We start from the raw sequence: 17,939 nt of genomic DNA, 5'->3' as shown, positions 1-17,939 counted from the left end.
ACCCTAGTAAATCATAGTAGTTCACTGCAGGCTTCGTCATTCTGTAATGACTGAGAAAGGATAGGTAGGATTTTGGTAGTAAATTGAGGATAGCATCCTTGCCTAATTATTCATGCAATGAAAAGTCAAGTTTGCTTAGATATTCAATTTACTCAATCATGTATAGTACATGATCGATGACTGAAGCCCCTTCTCGCATACGGATAATGAACAGTGCGCAGAAGATTTTGTCTCTCCACATCCTCAGGAATGCTGAAGGACTCATTCAATATTTGAATAATTTTCTTAAACTGTGCATCCTCAAACTTATGGCTAAGTTCATCATTCATAGCTATCCTCATCACACAACGTACAGTCGTTCGGTCATTGAGCCACTTCATGTAAGTATCTCTCATGGCATAAGGAGCGTTGGCAGCAGATCTTCAGGTGCCTCATCCATAAGGATGTATAGAATTTTGTCGTGCTCAAAGATGATCTTTAACTTTCGATACTAGCTATCGAAGTTAGGTTCGATGAGCTTATCGCTGTCCAACAGCATACGGAGGGATAGTATGTTGACCATAACTAAAAGAAAAAATATGAGCCTATTAGTATATGAATTATTTTTTAATCTCATAGATATAGACTTTAGTCTAAAGGTTCTTCCACTATTTTTACGAATTGGGTGTCTCTACCTCCAACTCGAAGAATTACTTTAATTTCTTAGTGGATACTAGAATCCACACAGACTGCATTCGGATCCGAGTATGGCTCGACCAACCCTACTGCATCCATGGATAGGTTTATAATCAATTATTTCTCCAAACAACTTCTAACAATTAAGTTTTATCCCAGACATCCCTTTAGTAGGCATGTGGTGCCTCCACTGAAAATCTTGGTTAGTCCAACCATTAACATGATAACACCAAGTGCATTCAACAAATGAATATCCAGATCTGAGTGTGGCCTGGCCAATCTGAGCATTGATCTAAAGGTACATCATGATGGTTATATGATGGATGATAATTTCAATACATAATAGACATCAGGCATGTGGTGCCTTCAATACATATTTAAAATATTGGACTCATTATCATGTATCTTAATGGGAGGTCATGAACAAGTTATCCCATAACTGTATCATTATATGGACCTAATAATTTAAAGGTTTGATTTCATTGACCTGAGAATAGGAGAAGAAGTTGACTTGCAAGTTGTAAATCTTTCCACTGACTTCATCAAGTCATGTAGAGGATTAGACACAAGCTGGTCTAAAGATACCTAAATCAGTCACACTGATTAACCTTGATGGCATGAGTCAGCTCAAATCAACTAGTGACCTAATCAAAATACAATCCATCATGTTGGTCAGGTAAGTGAGCTCAGTGGGAGGGATGTGCCATTAACTCACCGTAAATGCATCTAAGTGAGTAGCTCTCAATTAAAAATCATTCGATCGAATCTACCAAACTTACCTTAGACACCAACTACTTGATTAGTTTCAATTTGGTCTACTAGAAGATTCGGGCTCAACCACGGAGCCATAATCATAGTCTATTTATTAGGATCAAACACATGGACTTGATCAAACTTCAACTATTGAGGTTAATTTAGAGAAATTTTGACATAATCTAATTCAACACTTGATTAGATTTAATCAATTTCTCTACTTGATCTATATATATTTTTAATCCTAGGTCTAACCCATTAGAAGGACCCGATTCAAGCTAATCCTTTGCCCATCATTTTATGTGGTGTCTTAATGATCTTCAATTCTCAAATCTAGATCATTCAAAGCTTAATTCAAAATTAAGTATGTGAAACATATGTTTCAGTCTATAGAACTATTCTACCAGAGTTTCAAGTGAAGCATACCATATATTTCAACTTATAAAAATAAATTTTTATAATATGTTTAACAATTAAACATGCATAGGTATGATCTAAACTTCATACATACATCTCATGCATCATGATAACTATTAGATCAATACTGATTACATCTTATATAACATGCTATTCAGATTCTAAAATAATTTTATATCTGAATTTATCTTATGATAATGAATCAAAAATTATTTTAGATCTAATGTAAATATATTTATAATCAAAATAATTTATAAAAATATGTTTGCTTTTTTCTTCATAAAATCGGATCATAATGACTCTCCTATATGTCATAAGAGAACCCATCGAATAAATAAAAAAGAGATTAATCTCTTCGATCTCTTATGATCGGATGATTTAGTGATCTCATTAATCTGAGTACTAGGCTACTAATATCTAAAATCTAATTTCATATGCAATCATATTAATATATAATTTTTGACAAAATAGTTTATGTCATGAATATATTCTTGATCTTATCAATCATATTCTTCATCTAATCTAATTAGATTTGATGCATCATATACATCATATCAGATCTGAAACATATCTTATACTGATTATAAAACATCAATTTTAGATCTAATATCAAATATAAAATTAATTAGATGCAAACATAAATGCATAAAGATTGACATTTTGGTTAAATCTATTTTGTTGTAGTGCAAAATTTTATTTGAATTCAGATCTAAATATCCATCAAAATAGATCCAATTCAAATCTAAAATAAGTCCCACTCTATAATCAAAATAATAATATTAAAATTTTGTTAAAATAAATTTAAAATAGATTTTAATTTATGTTATTATTCCAACAAAAATTCAGCAACAACAAAAGTTATGTTATAACAACTTTAATCAGCCATTGATTAGGTTCATCTAATCCAATCAAAATTAGATCAAAAATTTTATTTAAATAGATTTAAATTAGATTTAATATCTAATATAAAATTTTAATTATATATAATATATAAATAATTTAAAAAAATTTAGTTATGTATTCATGTATCAAAGTTTGGCTCTGATACCAATTGAAGGGAAGGAAACTATTTCTCACAGATAATCAGGGTTGCATTTAAAAATTTTCTACCAATCTATATGAATAAAGATCAAATCCTTACCTGGATTACAGTAAAATTAAGGATTAAATCTTCAAAATCTAGATTCAATCTTCGCGTAGGTCTGGAACTGCAGGCCCTCTACTTCGCATGCACGTTGGGCAACGCAAGAAAGCGGGATGACCTCTGATCAAATCACCTTTGTAACCCAACCAAAAGAGGAAGGAGAGGTGCTGGTGTGACGCCTCACACCAGCAAGGGGGATGCCCAAGGGAGGGCCCACGCCAAAGGAAGAGGGGCGGCAAGAAAGAGGTGGTGCCAAGGAAGAAAGGGGGCGCCTTAAGCTCACGCCTCTCTCTGTCTTTCTCTCTTCTCTCAATCTAATTTATTTGCTATACATCTATAATTAGAGACTCTCTCTATTTATAGATGATATCCATGACTCAATAAGTATAGGACTCTTAATTCAAACATGCTTTGAATCAGTCCAATACTTATAAAAGAAGGACTCCTATATGAGACAGAATTGGAACCATATAAGGCTCTCACAATGCACCCATTTTCACACCCACATGAGATGCCCACAACCAACACCATACCAGGTGCTGGTTGATCAAGGAGTGAGGAGAATCTCAGTGCAAGTAGGACTCTAAATATCTCATCAAAAAAGGATCTAATTCGAATCCAATTCGAAGTTGGTTCAAAATAATTTTGAAAGACTGTAAATCTCAAAATCTTTAGGACTTTAGAATCAAGTCTAACTTAAAATTTTAAACTCAATTTAGTCTAATTAATTTAGATCTAATCTAAAATTAATTAATAAATTAAATCTCTCATAGACTCTATGGATCCTAGATCAGAACCTGTTCTGTCCCAGGATTGAACCTGAATCTCATGTGTAGTGCTAGCTAGACATAATCAACTTTTCATCTCGTTTGACCTATAACTTAATTTTTAATTAAGTTAGTTTATATATTCAATCAAGTAAAGTACTTCTAAATTGGATATATAAATATAGACCAATACTTTTCTACAGTATCTGATTTATGTACGTGACTCTATGGGTTCAAATATTAAGTCGGTAGCACAGAATCGATTCTGTACTAATCGAGATACCATCTAGCAATAATTTTCAATATTCAGATTAGTTGAATTATTATAAAAAAAATATTTCAGAACCTATGCATATGGTTACTGCATAATTCATCTCTTTGACCTTGAATGCTCTAGGATGATCTCAGGTTAATTATCAATCGAGAGTATTCCATCCGTATTGTATTTCAACCTTTCAAATTCATCTCATGGATTATCCTGGCCAAAGCTTTACTAAATTGAAATATAGTGATACATCAGCTCCTATAATCCGAAGCGATCAATCCCATCTTGATCCACACACAGACTTCGCAAGTATTTGACAGTACCCAATAGCCTTCTGTCACTATATTAAAAATCTAGATAGTCCGACACCAAAGCACAGTGAGTTACTTGTAAGTCACTATGATGATCTTAGGTCTAAGGGATATTTATGTCCATACGCTTCACGAGCAGCTCTTGATAGTAGAATGCTCGACAGGTGAGTCATCTGTTTAGTAACGATGTACTCTTATATCTTACTTGTATGCCATATCAGTGTCACCACACTCCTTGATTAAGAGGATAACCAACTCATATGGCACACAACGACCTCCACTCGATAAACATCATCGTCCTGTAATGACATATCATTTGATCGTAAACATGTTTAAGAACTATACAATAAATCCTCTCTTTATTGTTGACTAATATAGTTCTAAGGACTTCATTACAACACTAGAGTTTTATAAGGAAGATGTAACTTTGTGCATGATGAAAAATACTAAAATAATTTTTATTTATTTATCAATAATTTATATACAAAGAGAAACTCAATCGTCATATGATTGATTTCAGGATACAATTTTCAATAGTAGCATAGCTGGAAGACTATTGTTGTTGAGTTAGAAGATACCTATAAGATAACCGTTTGTGTTTTAGGATTACGTCAATTTTGGACTGATACCCCTTATGGTAGATCGATAAATAGTTTAGCTGATCATCATGCTTTATTAGGAATCAACTTTGGCCAACTCAGATTGATATAGCATTGAGCTGATGGTTGAACCAGATCGATTTTCAGTCGATCTGATGTAGAAGTATACCTCGATCAATATAATTCTTAGATAACTCTAATGTTGCCATGTGGCTTAATGATAAGGTCAGTTTATATGTACCAACACATGTCCCTCACTTTTTAGATCCAAAGTAAAATTTTTAACGTCGGATGTGGAAAGTCAGTCCAAAAGATCTTATCTGACTTCTATCATCAATATAAATGCACCGTATGATGGATAATTAAGAATATTAATTTTTTAATCATTCAAAATGACATACCCTTTTTGAAAATGATCCATTAGATTCAAATAATTATGGATGCCTAGAGAATCGAGAGCTCATTATTATCTAGGTGGCTATGCCTAGACATGCGTACGCTATGTATTATGCTGTAATTGGTTACTTCAGTTGTCACATGGATTAGACCTACATGGCTTAATCAGGAAGAGGTGCATCGAATTAACTCTTCTCAGAACCATTGGATTATTGACAAGTGACATAGATCTGATGGTGTAGCCGATTAATCTAAATCATTGGTGAGTTTTATAATAGACTTGTACTCCATTTGGAAACCACTTTACTATTTTTTCTATGCGAAAGCTCTATTGAAATTTTTTTCGAGCTTTCTCAATACCACTGGAGCCAGAGAGAGATTTTTTGGCATCACCGAAACCAAGAAAGAGACCGTCAAAGCCAAGAAAGGGTTCTCAAAAGCTTCTTCAGAATCTCCTCTTCATCTATTAGGTAGACTTCTTCATTCTTGGTCTCTTTTTTATGCAATTCTAGGGTTTTAGGTTTCTTTAGTCTCTACTTTTCCTTTCTGGATAGTTCTTTCCTTTTTCTTTTCATCTGCTTTCCCCTTTCCATTTGCTCCTTTTTTCTTTTCCTTCAAAAAATATCCTTTGATAATAGTGATAATAGTGAGATAAGTTAGGATGATCGCGTATCTCACTCGACCCAACTGTTGCTCGAGTTCGAAGTGGGAACTCTACCTCAAGCTATGCCGAGATCAGTACTTCAAATCAAGAGGATCCACTATAAGAAAATAGCTTATTAGTGATGGCTAATTAGTCATCGCTAATAAGAGCATTTATCGATAATTTATTATGACGGAATATCGATTCATCGTAATAAGTTTAAATAGTTATTAGTGACAATAATTTTATTATTAGCAATGATTTTAGGGATGAAATCATGCCGTAACTAATAATAAACCCTAAATAACCCCCTCGGGTCCCCGACGGGCTCATAGAAACCCCCGCCACTCCCCTTGCTCCCTCGTCGGCTCCCTTTCACTGATCGCCATTCTCCCCCACTGCACCATCGGAGCCCCCAACCTCCTCCCCCAGCCTCGTGCCACCATCCCCACCTCAAATCCGATGTCCCTACATCAGATCGAAGCTTCTCGAGCCCCCATTCCTTTCTTCCCTAGTGTTGTCAATTGCCTCCTGAAGCTGGCATCCCACTGCCAGACCTCCCCTCTTCCTTCCCCATTGCCATGCCCCACCAGATCGTGCTTCTCCTTGCCGGATCGGCTGTGCCCCACCTCCCCCTTCTTTCCCCGCCACCCCCCTCATTCCCTTGCCACACCATCGAAGCATCGTGCCATCGGACCCGCACCCCCACCTCCCCCCTCGCTCCCCTACCACACCATCAGAGCATCGTGCCGTCGGACCTGCACCCTCACCTCCCCCCTTCGGAGTGCCTAGTCGTCAGAGCATTGCGCTGTCGAACTCGCACCGCTGTCGGACTGTGCAAGTGAGTATTAGTGATGACGATGATGATAACTCCGTCGCTACATTCCATTTTCATCTTTTTAAATTTTAGATATTTAAAATTAGATTTATCTGATTAATTTAAATTAATAATATTTAAATTTAAATATTATTAATTTAAATATTAATAATATTATTAATTTAAATAAAATTATTAATGATATTATTAATAATATTATTTAAATTAATATTATTCTCGAAAGGTGAAACCACTCTAGGAAGCTCTCCAACGAGAGTAGTCCTATTGCTTTCGATGGTAAAGATTCAAGGTTGGGCAACCGTCGGACCGACTCTGATCCGCTCATCTACTCTGATGGCAGTCAGAGTAGCTCGATGATTAGTATCTAGGCCCTAGGTTCGATCCGAAGTTCAAAAAAAATTTTGGACCGTACTTAAGGAGGGGTGTGGCCTGACCTATCTGATCCATTTTCAGTCCTATTTGCAATGCCGCTCGATACTTTGGAACCTCTAGGATGGGATTTGCCTAGATGCCATACCAGTGTGCTCACATGACCTAGTCAGCTAGCATGCTCCAAGTTTGCATGCGCGGGACGTGCTTCCTGACCGTCTCCATTTGCAATGATGCTCCGTACATAGGAACCCACTAATTTAAAAATTTCAAAAATATTGCATTACATATAACTATAGATCTATCTTTTGATTAATATACATATTCTATGACATCTATATATTTATTTATTTTTTGTATGGATGAAAAAATTATGTACATTAGTCAATTGATTATCTAGTATAGATAGTTTGAAAAATATAATTAATTCTATAGGTTATTACAGTAATCAAATGGTATGGTGAGAGTTCGAGAGAAATTTTGGATAGTATTTTCTTTAGTTCTCTTCGTACATCTTATGCTATGTTGGGGAGAACTAAGGAGAGATGCTGTCAAAATTTCTTTCAATTCCTATTGCATATTATTTGATTACTGTACTTAATCTATAGAATTAATATAATTTCTGAACAGGATAGGACCTTCTATACCTATTAGTTGATGGTAGGATATAATTATTATATAAGCCATTCGAAATATTAAAATAATTATATAGCAATTATCTTTTATTTGTATATGCAGAATCCTTAGATAGTATGCCATGGACCGTAGTTGGATGGACCATCGAGTAGTTGACGGGATGATTTTTATTGAATACAAAAAGGGTGTAGAGTACTTCTATGAGTATACTTTTGCGAATGCGGCACTCTTACATCAAGGATGGGCTCATTGCCCTTGTAAGAGATGTGGCAATAGAGAAATGCTTGATAAGGATACAGTGACTGTCCATTTATATAAGAGTAGATTTATGTCCAACTATAAGTATTGGTATTTGCATGGAGAGATGTGGGAGATAGTTGCAACAGTTAGAAATGAGCAGGACATGGATACAGATAGAATGATAGACATGGTTATAGATACTACTGGTCTTGAATTTAATTGAAATGTAGAGGACGATCCAGAAGCTAGTAGTGTTGATTTCTATCGAATGCTAAGAGATGCTGATGAACTACTATGGCCGAAATGTGAAACACATTATATTATCGACTGTGTCAGAGTTGTTAAACTAGAAGACTGAGTTTAATATAATGGTCAACTGTTATGATAGAATGATAACAATCATAAAGAAAATGCTACTATGGATGAAAAGTTTGTTGGAAGTTTCTATGTAGACAAAGCTGACTCAAATGGATCGAAATGATGATGATGGTGAAGGATCAAAAGTAGAGATCTCAATATTTACCTATCCCGCTCGTGAATTTGGATATGAGATTCGTCGGATATTAACTGATATTAAAATTTGACAGGCAGAGATATATATTTTACTAAACATGGAGATCGACCCATATGTTGAGTAAGTATCCATCGCAATCTCAACTCTTTAATCACTTATCATTCTGTACTTATCTTATGTATGTATAGGTAATATAATGAGATGCTGAGACGGGATAACCATATGATAAGCGATGAAGAAATTTCTACTCAACCCTTTCCACCCTCTCCTTGACCCTTTCACCCACCGCCACAACTCCGAGCTCGACCGCCTCCACCGCTTGGAACCCGAGGAGGATGCCGCCGGCGACAATCTCTTCGGTTCTTGGGTCCTCTTCCAACATCCAACCGACAACGACCGTCTCCCCCGCCCAGTGCCGCCACCCCCTCCTCCACAACCGGAGTTCTCCGTTCCCCCGAACGTCAGCCCGAGGGACTACTTCACCGGGCCTAATTTAAATGAGCTGATCGACGAGCTGACCCAGGATGACCGGCCGGCACCGGCATCAGCCACCGAGGTGCTGCCGACTGTTTGCATAATGGAGGCCCACTTGATTGACGGCTCCCAGTGCCCGGTTTGCAAGGAGGAATTTGAACTCGGCGAGGAGGCCCGGGAGATGCCATGCAACCATGTGTACCATTCGGACTGCATCCTCCCATGGTTGAACATTCACAACTCCTGCCCCGTATGCCGGTATCAGCTGCCCAGTGGCCGCAATGATCGAGGCCAGCATGAAGGCGGCGAGGGGTCGAGCAGAAGGCGTGATGAACAAGACGGTGGCGTAGCTAGATGGAATCCCTTCTCTCTTTTGTGGCCCTTTCGGGATCCTTTGGCCAGCTACCGGAGTCAAGGGGATGCCGGTGGTGATCCTTTGAATGGCCCCAGTGGTAATAATTTGATTGTCCTTCGAGCTTTTTTTTTCCTCTCGTTGTCTTGGATCTACTTCTCTTTCTTTGTTTAGAAGCACCACCAAATTAAATCCCATAATTGAGGATCAACAAAAGTATATCATGTATTTGAGTCTGCTGCCTGATATTTGTATACAATGTAGATGTATATGAAATTAATCATCCATAATGCAGTATGTTTTATAATTTTATAATTGGTGTTTCATGATCCAATAAAACCATTTCGAACTATGATTCGAGATATTATTTCATAATCTAGTTGGCCATGGATTTTTCAGCATTTTATTCGTGGTGGCGCTCGTTGTTTCTTCTCTAGTACTTGGTATTGTTGGCTCAAGGTGAAGAGGGTTCATACTTGCTTTGCTGCTGATATGCTTCTGAACTAGTTAAGTCTTTTCTTGCACCTCTCTTTTTTATATTCATATTTTTGTATAAATTTGCCCATTAGCATTTTGATATAAATATACTCTTATAATTATCTAATAGGTGTCATATTTGCATGCAATATCTAAAGTTTAAGTATTTTATTTTTCATCAACAATCTTGTTTTTTACATATGTATGTAGTGCTTATATTTGATAAACTATTAGAGTTTAGAGAATATTAATAATTCATGATGTAGTACAGTTCCTAAAGTGTTGAATAGATAATCTAATTTTCAAGAAAAAAGATGGAAAAAAATATTGTAATTAAGTATAAATTTGTATGTTGAGCTCCTGAGGTATCCAATTGGGTAAACCTCATTCTACTATAAACACGTCAACTTGCTAGAAATGACATCATGAGATGATTTCTCGGTATTTTGATGTGAACAAATTGCTTTTCCACTAAGAGATGATTTCTCGGTATTTTTTGTTCTATTATGTCAATACTTTTATTGTTACTATTCCAAAATTACGATTTTACTATTCTATAAAACAAATTCCTTTCAATTTAGTGAGAAAAATCTGGGTCGAACTGATAGAGGAATATTTAACCTTGCCTTATTCTCCAAGTTGCATTTCTTTCCCTTTTCCCAATTAAGTAATTAGAAAGCAAAAGGAATCACTTCTCAAAATCAAAAGCATGCCGTCAAAAAGATATTTAAAGGAATTAGATTTGCTCCAAGTTTCATAATTAGGAATACTAGGATCATGGAGCAACTTGTTTCTTAAAAATAGTAACGGTATTAAAGTAGCTTATGTTCACATGTATGAGACTAAGAAGCACATAACAATTGCCTAAAATTCAACATCTTTGGATTTGATTTCTCACCTTCTCAAATATAAAGGTATGATTTGGGCAATAGATTCAGTACTTTGCAGTTAATTAGATGTTTAAATTAAATAAAATTTAAAACTCAAATTTAGTTTCAGCTCTAAAATTTCGCTTTTTCAACTTTTAATTAGATGTTTAAATTAAATAAAATTTAAAACTCAAATTTAGTTTCAGCTCTAAAATTTCGCTTTTTCAACTTTTAAGTTTCGATACTTCAACATTCCTTTTTTTTAAAAAGAAAAAAACCTTTTCCACTGAATGAAATATGAGCATTTATTATTGGATCATTTACGTGCTTTCATAAGAAGGCTTGTAACAAGTAAGTCTAGAAATACATACTATGTGCAAAGATTTGAAAGGCAGTAATTTATGCATCTTACAAACTTTCAAATATTACACTATGATTTTTCTCATGAAATTTCTATATAAAAAGGATCATCTTATCTTTTCCTCATCTGATAAGTATTTTGAAGGACTTGAGTTTCCCAAAAATCCTAAAGATGACCAAAAGGCTAATAACAAAAGAAATTGTGAGTGCATGTTAGAGAGAGAGGGAGGAGGACAGATTATATTTTAGGGTATTCCTATAACAAAATTTTGATATATATGCACAGTATATATTTTTTGTTCCTCACCAAATTCTTTGGACTACTTTTGTCGATAAGTCTTGTTACAAAAAAGGAACAGGAATAGACTTTTGAAAAAGCTTTTTGGCCTCAACAAAGCTATTTATATATTTCAATATTAGGTCCAATAAACTTAAAAATATTATTGAGTTTAGTGGAACTATTATAGCATCATTTTTAAAGTTAATGCTCCATGTGATGTTAACAAATATAACCTAGTTATTTCTCACTGATTTTAAAAATTCTTTATATGGTGATCTTCTTATTGCATTTGAAACACCTATAATTGTGATTTACTATGGAATTTATGAATCTATAGATTTATGTTTGAAGTATAAATTTATTTGTCTTGACAGCAGCAAGCAAAAATGGAAAAACATTGAACAAAGCCTGTTTATACCAATCTGAATGTACAAGGTTTCTGCAAGCTTCAAGACGAAGGAAAAAACTGCTAATTAGCATAAGATGGGATAAATAATCTTTGGCTTCGAGGAAGAACTTCATAAATGCTTCTTCATTGCTTATGTTAGAATAGTTATATATGATTCACATATATGGTTGTTGTTTCAGTGGTCATATTAAAGGAAGCCACAAAAATAGTAGAGAAGAAAATCTAACAAGATAAAGTATTAATTGTAAATGATTATTAGTAATTTTAACTATAAAGGCCATGCTTTATCTTTTTTTCTTTCTTCTTCTTTTTGAGATCTTGTCAAAAAACCGCTGCATATTTCGTTTACATCAAATGGTACAAAGATAGGGCTATTGAGAGCCTAGCACCACTAAAAGCAACATAAAAGAGGAGGAATAATGGGGGAGGGGGGATCAAATCGGGAGCAAGGAGAGATAAAACTTCACCTTGATCAATTCTTAATCTCCTCTCTTCCCTTTACCTAAAGAGAGTCCTAAACACCACCATTTCCATCTCATTTCCCCTATGAGATTTATAACAAGATTTGCATAAATGAAAATCAAAATATAAAAAATAAAAATCCTAAGCTCTTTGATTGTTAATGCTACAATCATAAAACTAAAGCTTGATTTGGATATCAATCAAATCAAAGAAGGTTTGAGAAAATTAAAGGAAGATAATATTTGAGAGGTGAAGAGGAGTACTTCTAAAAAGAGTCACCCTTTCAACAAATCTCCCTCTCTCTAGGAGGGGAAAAAAAGAGACAGACATAGGTTTACCTTCTATATCCTTTTAGCTCTCCTTATTGGAAAAATGCAGAGAGGAGAAGGAATTAGTTGTATCCTATAGTCAATCTTTGTTATATTGAATCTGCAACTAAAATAAAGCTGACTAATGAGTACTAGAGTAGTTAGTGACACACCAAATTCAAATCTTTCCTTTTTTACTCTTTATATATAGTTGAATAGTTTTGTAACTAATAATATAATAAGACATAAACCTATTCTAGTTTTAGATGGAAAATCTTGTCTAACACCAACTTTTGTACAATGTGGTAAATGTCTAAATTGACTTTTGACCAGGCCAAAATAATCTATGGCTATCTCCAAGAAAAAATTGCCACCAATAATATAGGTTGATAAATCCAGCAAATGACAAAAATGTCAACCTTTCATTTACTAAATATCAGCAAAATATTTAAAATGACCTCTGATGCATATTATATATGTTGAAATAGGAGTATTAAGTTATGAGGACCTATGTAGACTTATTTAGTTGGACATTAGTCATGTGCTAGAGAGATCTTGCATACTTATAGAAGACCAAATAATTTAAATAATATTTTCTTATTAGCCTTCTCAAATAAAATCTTGAATCACTATACATGGTGTTAGATTTAGATCCTTAATTAGTGTATGTTTGGTCCAACATCGGTTATATGTTGAGGAGATATTTTGGATATTTATGTAAGATCAAGGAAACCTAATAGCACCTTTTAGGCTTTTTTTTTGGGGGGGGGGTTGTTGATATAGTTCAGCTAACCTTTTAAAGTGAGGTTTTAGATCCTTACATAAGATCATCTAATTTTGGGAGTCAAAATAAATTTTTAAAGCATTAATGCATTACCTTATATACCAAGAGTTTATTCCAATTGTAATCATGATTTTTATAAAGTATTTGAATTATTAGAAGAAACTCTAGCCAATCCAAATATTCATACGAGTAACTGGGTGACTAATTGGGATATATAAGATATGATATTTATGCTTATTGTGACATGAAAAAGAAAAAAAAAACTATTACTACTTGAAAAAAATTGATACCAATATCCTTATATAACAAAAGTTTATTTCAATCATAATTATAATTTTATGAAATATTCAAATTATTAGAAATAGCTCCGTCTAATCCATCTATTTACACAACTAGCTAGGTGATTAATTGGGATACGATATGATGTTTGTGTTTACAATGACATTTAAAATAAAAAATAGTTATTTGTACTAAAAAATTAATGTTATTATGTATGTCGAAAGAGTTTATTCCGACTGTAATTATGGTTTATGAAGTACTCAAATTACTAGAAGAAGCTCAGTCTAATCCACGTACTCACAAGAGTAATTGGGTCCCTAGCTGGGAAAAGATATGATGTATGCTTATGGTGACATTAAAAGTTTTTAAAACAACTATTAATACAACTGAAAAAAAAAAAGAAAAGAAAAAGAAAGATACACGAAAAGCTAAATAGAGACCAGGCATGGAGAAAGTAAACTTGGACATGCCGCACCGGATCATCCGTTCCGCTATCCTCGAGACTCCTTATCCAACAACAGAAGAAAGATGCCATAAACTAACTAAAAGGTGAAAGCACCCATGAAAGCCTTTGTACATACTGGTCATGAAGCCCTCTCACACCTACCTACCTCTGCTGAGGGAGCTGGAAGACACAATATCAAAGGATGAAAGATATGAGTTGCGTGATGCCAAATCAAAAGAATCAGCTTCTGACAACACAAGTGCCATGTTATTTGCGAGACTGTCATCCCTGTTGAGATATTGGATCACCTGCCTCATGGTAGGCCTGACCTCTGGAATGGACTGAGAACAAACCAGTCCTAGCTTAAGTACCAGTTCAACTTCCTCCTTCACATAGGACCCCCCAAGCTTGGGATCCACAACCTCCAATAGCTGGCCTCTCATTTTGCACTCCCTCACCCAGTCCATCAGAAGTAGTTGTTCCGCTGGAGCGGTGGGATCGATTGGCCTCCGACCACACGCCACCTCTAAAAGCAATATACCATAAGCAAAGACATCTGAACTAGCCATAGGTTTGCCGGTGCGCGACACTTCTGGTGCGATGTATCCTAAGGTTCCAACCACAAGCGTCGTGTGAGCCTTCTTGCCACGCTCATATAATCTAGCAAGACCGAAGTCGCCCAACCTTCCATTCATTTCAGTATCCAACAGAACATTGCTAGACTTGATGTCTCTGTGGACAACCACTTGCTCCCATTCTTCATGTAGGTAGACGAGTCCTGAAGCAACTCCCTTGAGGATCTTAAACCGTTCATCCCAACTCAACAGCCTACGCTTCTCACCTTCAAAGAGCAAGGTGTCAAGGCTGCCATTTGGCATGAACTCGTAGACAAGAAGGAGGTCTTCGTTTCGCTTGCACCATCCTTGTAGCTGCACCAAGTTCCTATGTCTCATGCGGCCCAAGCACGCCACCTCTGCTACGAATTCTCTCACTCCTTGCCTGGAATTACTAGAGATCCTCTTGACTGCAACTTCTTCTCCAGTGCATGGAAGGGTGCCCTTGTACACGCCAAAGCCACCCGAGCCGAGCACCTCTGTCTCTTTGAATCCTTTTGTTGCCCTGTAAAGGTCTTTGTATGGAAACCTGTGAGGATAATCTAATTCCCAATCCTCAAGAGTCTCTGCAAGCTTTGCCCTCTGCCAAAAGTGCCACGAAATAGACAATCCAAGCGCTATCAAGAGAAGCGTAGCAAGAAAAGTTATGACACCAGTTTTGATTCGAATAACTTTGGAAGTCGACGAAGCTTTCGCTGGTTGCGGAGGAATGGGTAGGTGAGATAGATCAAGGGAGCTCGCGACTCCATTGGTCCGAAAGCTCCATCCCAAGATGTAATGAGAACTCGTGAGAATCCCCGTCGATGAAGAGAAACCAACATACATGTACTCCTTAAAAATTGATGATAGATCGATGGCGTATGATATGAGAGGTCGGCTTGGTTTGCCAATAGAGAAGGGAGCAATGGTCACATTCAGAATTTTTGCAATACCATCATAGTCGATCCAGGCCTGAATTGGTTGCCCACCCTCCAATTCAATCTTTTCAATACTGGAATCATTGGTGTAGTAGGAAGCATTTGCAGAGACATTGGAATCTAGGCTGTTTATGTCGACACCAACGTGATTGCTATCGACGTCATCGTACGCGGTGTCAAACTCGACTGCAAAGAGATGGTTGGAAGAATTTCCATTATCACTGTCATTGAGCAGGCCAAGGTGATGGCAACAACCGCCATTGAGAGTCTTTGTAGGGGCCAGTGCGAAGGCGAAGCCATGGCCGCCTCCGTTCCCAACGGTGATGATGTCGAAGACAAAGATGGTGCTGAAGGAGATTGCAGTCGGTGTCATGGCGCGAGTGTTGTTAAGCAGCATATGAATTGGTGAGGAGAAGAAGGCATGGCCAATCTGTTCCTCACTGCCATTAGTGAGCTGAAGCATACCATTGGATATACGAGCAGAGCCATCCAAGCTCAAATTAGGGGTGGATTTGAAACCGTTGTTGACAAAATCGATATTAAAAGAGAAGGAAGTGCTGGCTAAGAGAAGAACGAGGAACGGAAGCACAATGGATGCTGCCATGATGAATTAAGGAACAACAAGGGGGGCCTTTGTGATGGACAAGCTTGTTAGGAGGTCTTTTTGAAGGAACGAGTGAATGACTTTTCGTTCCTTCGAGAAGATTGCTTGTATTGACTTGGTTGATCTTATCCTTCAGCAAAGGCATCAATAGTCCAAAGATGACAAGTGAAAATGAAGTTTGCACTTCGATGGCGAAGTGTGGAAATTGTTGCAGGGCATCAAATACTAGCCTAGGCAACTTGGATTCTTGGAAGACTTCCTAACAATAATTAATAACTGCAAGACTTCCTAAAAGTGTGGGGGACCCTTCTTTCCAACTAAAAATAACGGGGGACCTTTTCACCCATTCATTCATTCATTTAAAAAGACTACCATAACAAGCTTGTCAATCACACAGAGAGCGAGCCTGCTTGCTGAACACCGCACCTGGCTGTCGAAGTTTAAACTTCATTTTCACTTGTCACCTTCTGATCAGCACGCCATTGCTGAAGAGTAACAAGATCTACCAGGTCAAGACAGGCAGTCTAGTCGAAGGAACATACCAAGCCTTGATGTGATTCATGCAGAGTTGTTGCACTTGGACTTGGTCGAAGGAACATACAAAGCCTTAATGTGATTCATGTAGAGCTGTTGGATTCGGACTTGGTCCAGAGTCTCATGTGGATTTTCCACCCACGTAGTATCCGCAAAATAATCGTGTTCCAATTTTCAGCTTTTTTTCTAAGCAATAATTAAGATGCTAAAAACATCCAAAGCCATGTGACATGAAGAAACCATGTGACGTGGTGGTCTTAGGTTGGCCCCCCTTCTTTTTTTCTTTTTTTTTAATGTTTTTTTTTAGCAAAAAGTTCTCCCGACTGCGTTGTTTGATTTCAGCAAAAGGTCTGGAACCATTTTTTCTTTCTTTTGGGAGATGCAGAATTAATGCCAAAAGTTATAACATGATGAAAAATGCATATCTTGAGCCAACACACTGAGCCATTTGTAGCTAATTTTTCTATAGTTGGTTGTTCTGAGAATGATTCTTTTACTTTTATCATTGAAAGAAGTCGCTCAATGCAAGGTTTTTTTGACCGAACTTCCAATTATAATGACCCTTTAGAGGCCAGTACAATCTGCTGAATGATGTTCACAATAATTTGAAATACTGAGTGGTAGTAGTAATACACAACCTGCAAAATTTACTTTTCACAAATTATAACAGCTCGGTTCTTTTGCTAACCTGCTGAGCCAAATTCAATTTCGCTTGCAAATAGCTCACTTATTTGACTCTAATTAACTGGAATGTGATATGTTTCTCTGTAAAGTTTCTCCTCCCCTAAGTTTATTGACTCTAGCTAAACCTTGGTAAGCTTTAGCTTTAATATAACTGAGATCCAGATCGATGCTGTTTAAAAAGCTTGCTCATTGCCATTAGGGGTTTGCAAAAACTAGGCCAAACCACGAATCCAATGTGAACCACTCGTTTCAGTTCAGTTTATATCATTCATTTTTTTTAAAAGTTGATTTGGTATCGATTTGAGAAAGGCTTAAATAAAAAAAAATTGATTTATTTTTGATTTGAGTTTCCAAAAAGCCGATTCAAACCGATCCAACCCAACTCAATCTGACCTATATATATACATTTAACCCAATCTAACCCAAGTAAGTAATTTGGTGGAGTTATACACATCATTATGAACAGGTTTGAGCTCCTATAAATAGATTTGAAGGGTTTGCAGGTATTCTTGTCTTGAAC

At 36.3% G+C, this 17,939-nt stretch overlaps 2 protein-coding genes across 2 annotated transcripts; one reads left to right on the top strand and one right to left on the bottom strand.

Annotated features, from left to right (window-relative positions):
* The first annotated feature begins 8,799 nt into the window (after window positions 1–8,799).
* LOC105058220 (E3 ubiquitin-protein ligase RZF1) lies at window positions 8,800–9,830 on the top strand. Its single transcript, XM_029268558.2, has 2 exons — window positions 8,800–9,493; window positions 9,793–9,830. Exons 1-2 carry the CDS (start codon window positions 8,800–8,802, stop codon window positions 9,828–9,830), a joined length of 732 nt encoding a protein of 243 aa, XP_029124391.1.
* A 4,100-nt stretch (window positions 9,831–13,930) lies between these two features.
* Window positions 13,931–16,243, bottom strand: LOC105058298 (L-type lectin-domain containing receptor kinase S.4-like). Its single transcript, XM_010941177.3, has one exon. The coding sequence runs from the start codon at window positions 16,199–16,201 to the stop codon at window positions 14,225–14,227; it is 1,977 nt and encodes a 658-aa protein (XP_010939479.1). The 5' UTR covers window positions 16,202–16,243; the 3' UTR covers window positions 13,931–14,224.
* Window positions 16,244–17,939: the final 1,696 nt, after the last annotated feature.

This window comes from Elaeis guineensis, chromosome 15, assembly GCF_000442705.2.
Source record: "Elaeis guineensis isolate ETL-2024a chromosome 15, EG11, whole genome shotgun sequence".
Classification (NCBI taxonomy): domain Eukaryota; kingdom Viridiplantae; phylum Streptophyta; class Magnoliopsida; order Arecales; family Arecaceae; genus Elaeis; species Elaeis guineensis.
The sequence above is the reverse complement of the archived record's forward strand: the minus strand, read 5'-3'. Positions and strand labels throughout refer to the sequence as shown.

Coding starts and splice junctions, on each gene's coding strand:
- LOC105058298 (XM_010941177.3), bottom strand. CDS start 16,201: ATGGCAGCATCCATTGTGCTTCCGTTCCTCGTTCTTCTCTTAGCCAGC.
- LOC105058220 (XM_029268558.2), top strand. CDS start 8,800: ATGAAGAAATTTCTACTCAACCCTTTCCACCCTCTCCTTGACCCTTTC. Junction 9,494..9,792: donor TCCTTTGAATGGCCCCAGTG/GTAATAATTTGA, acceptor TGGATTTTTCAG/CATTTTATTCGTGGTGGCGC.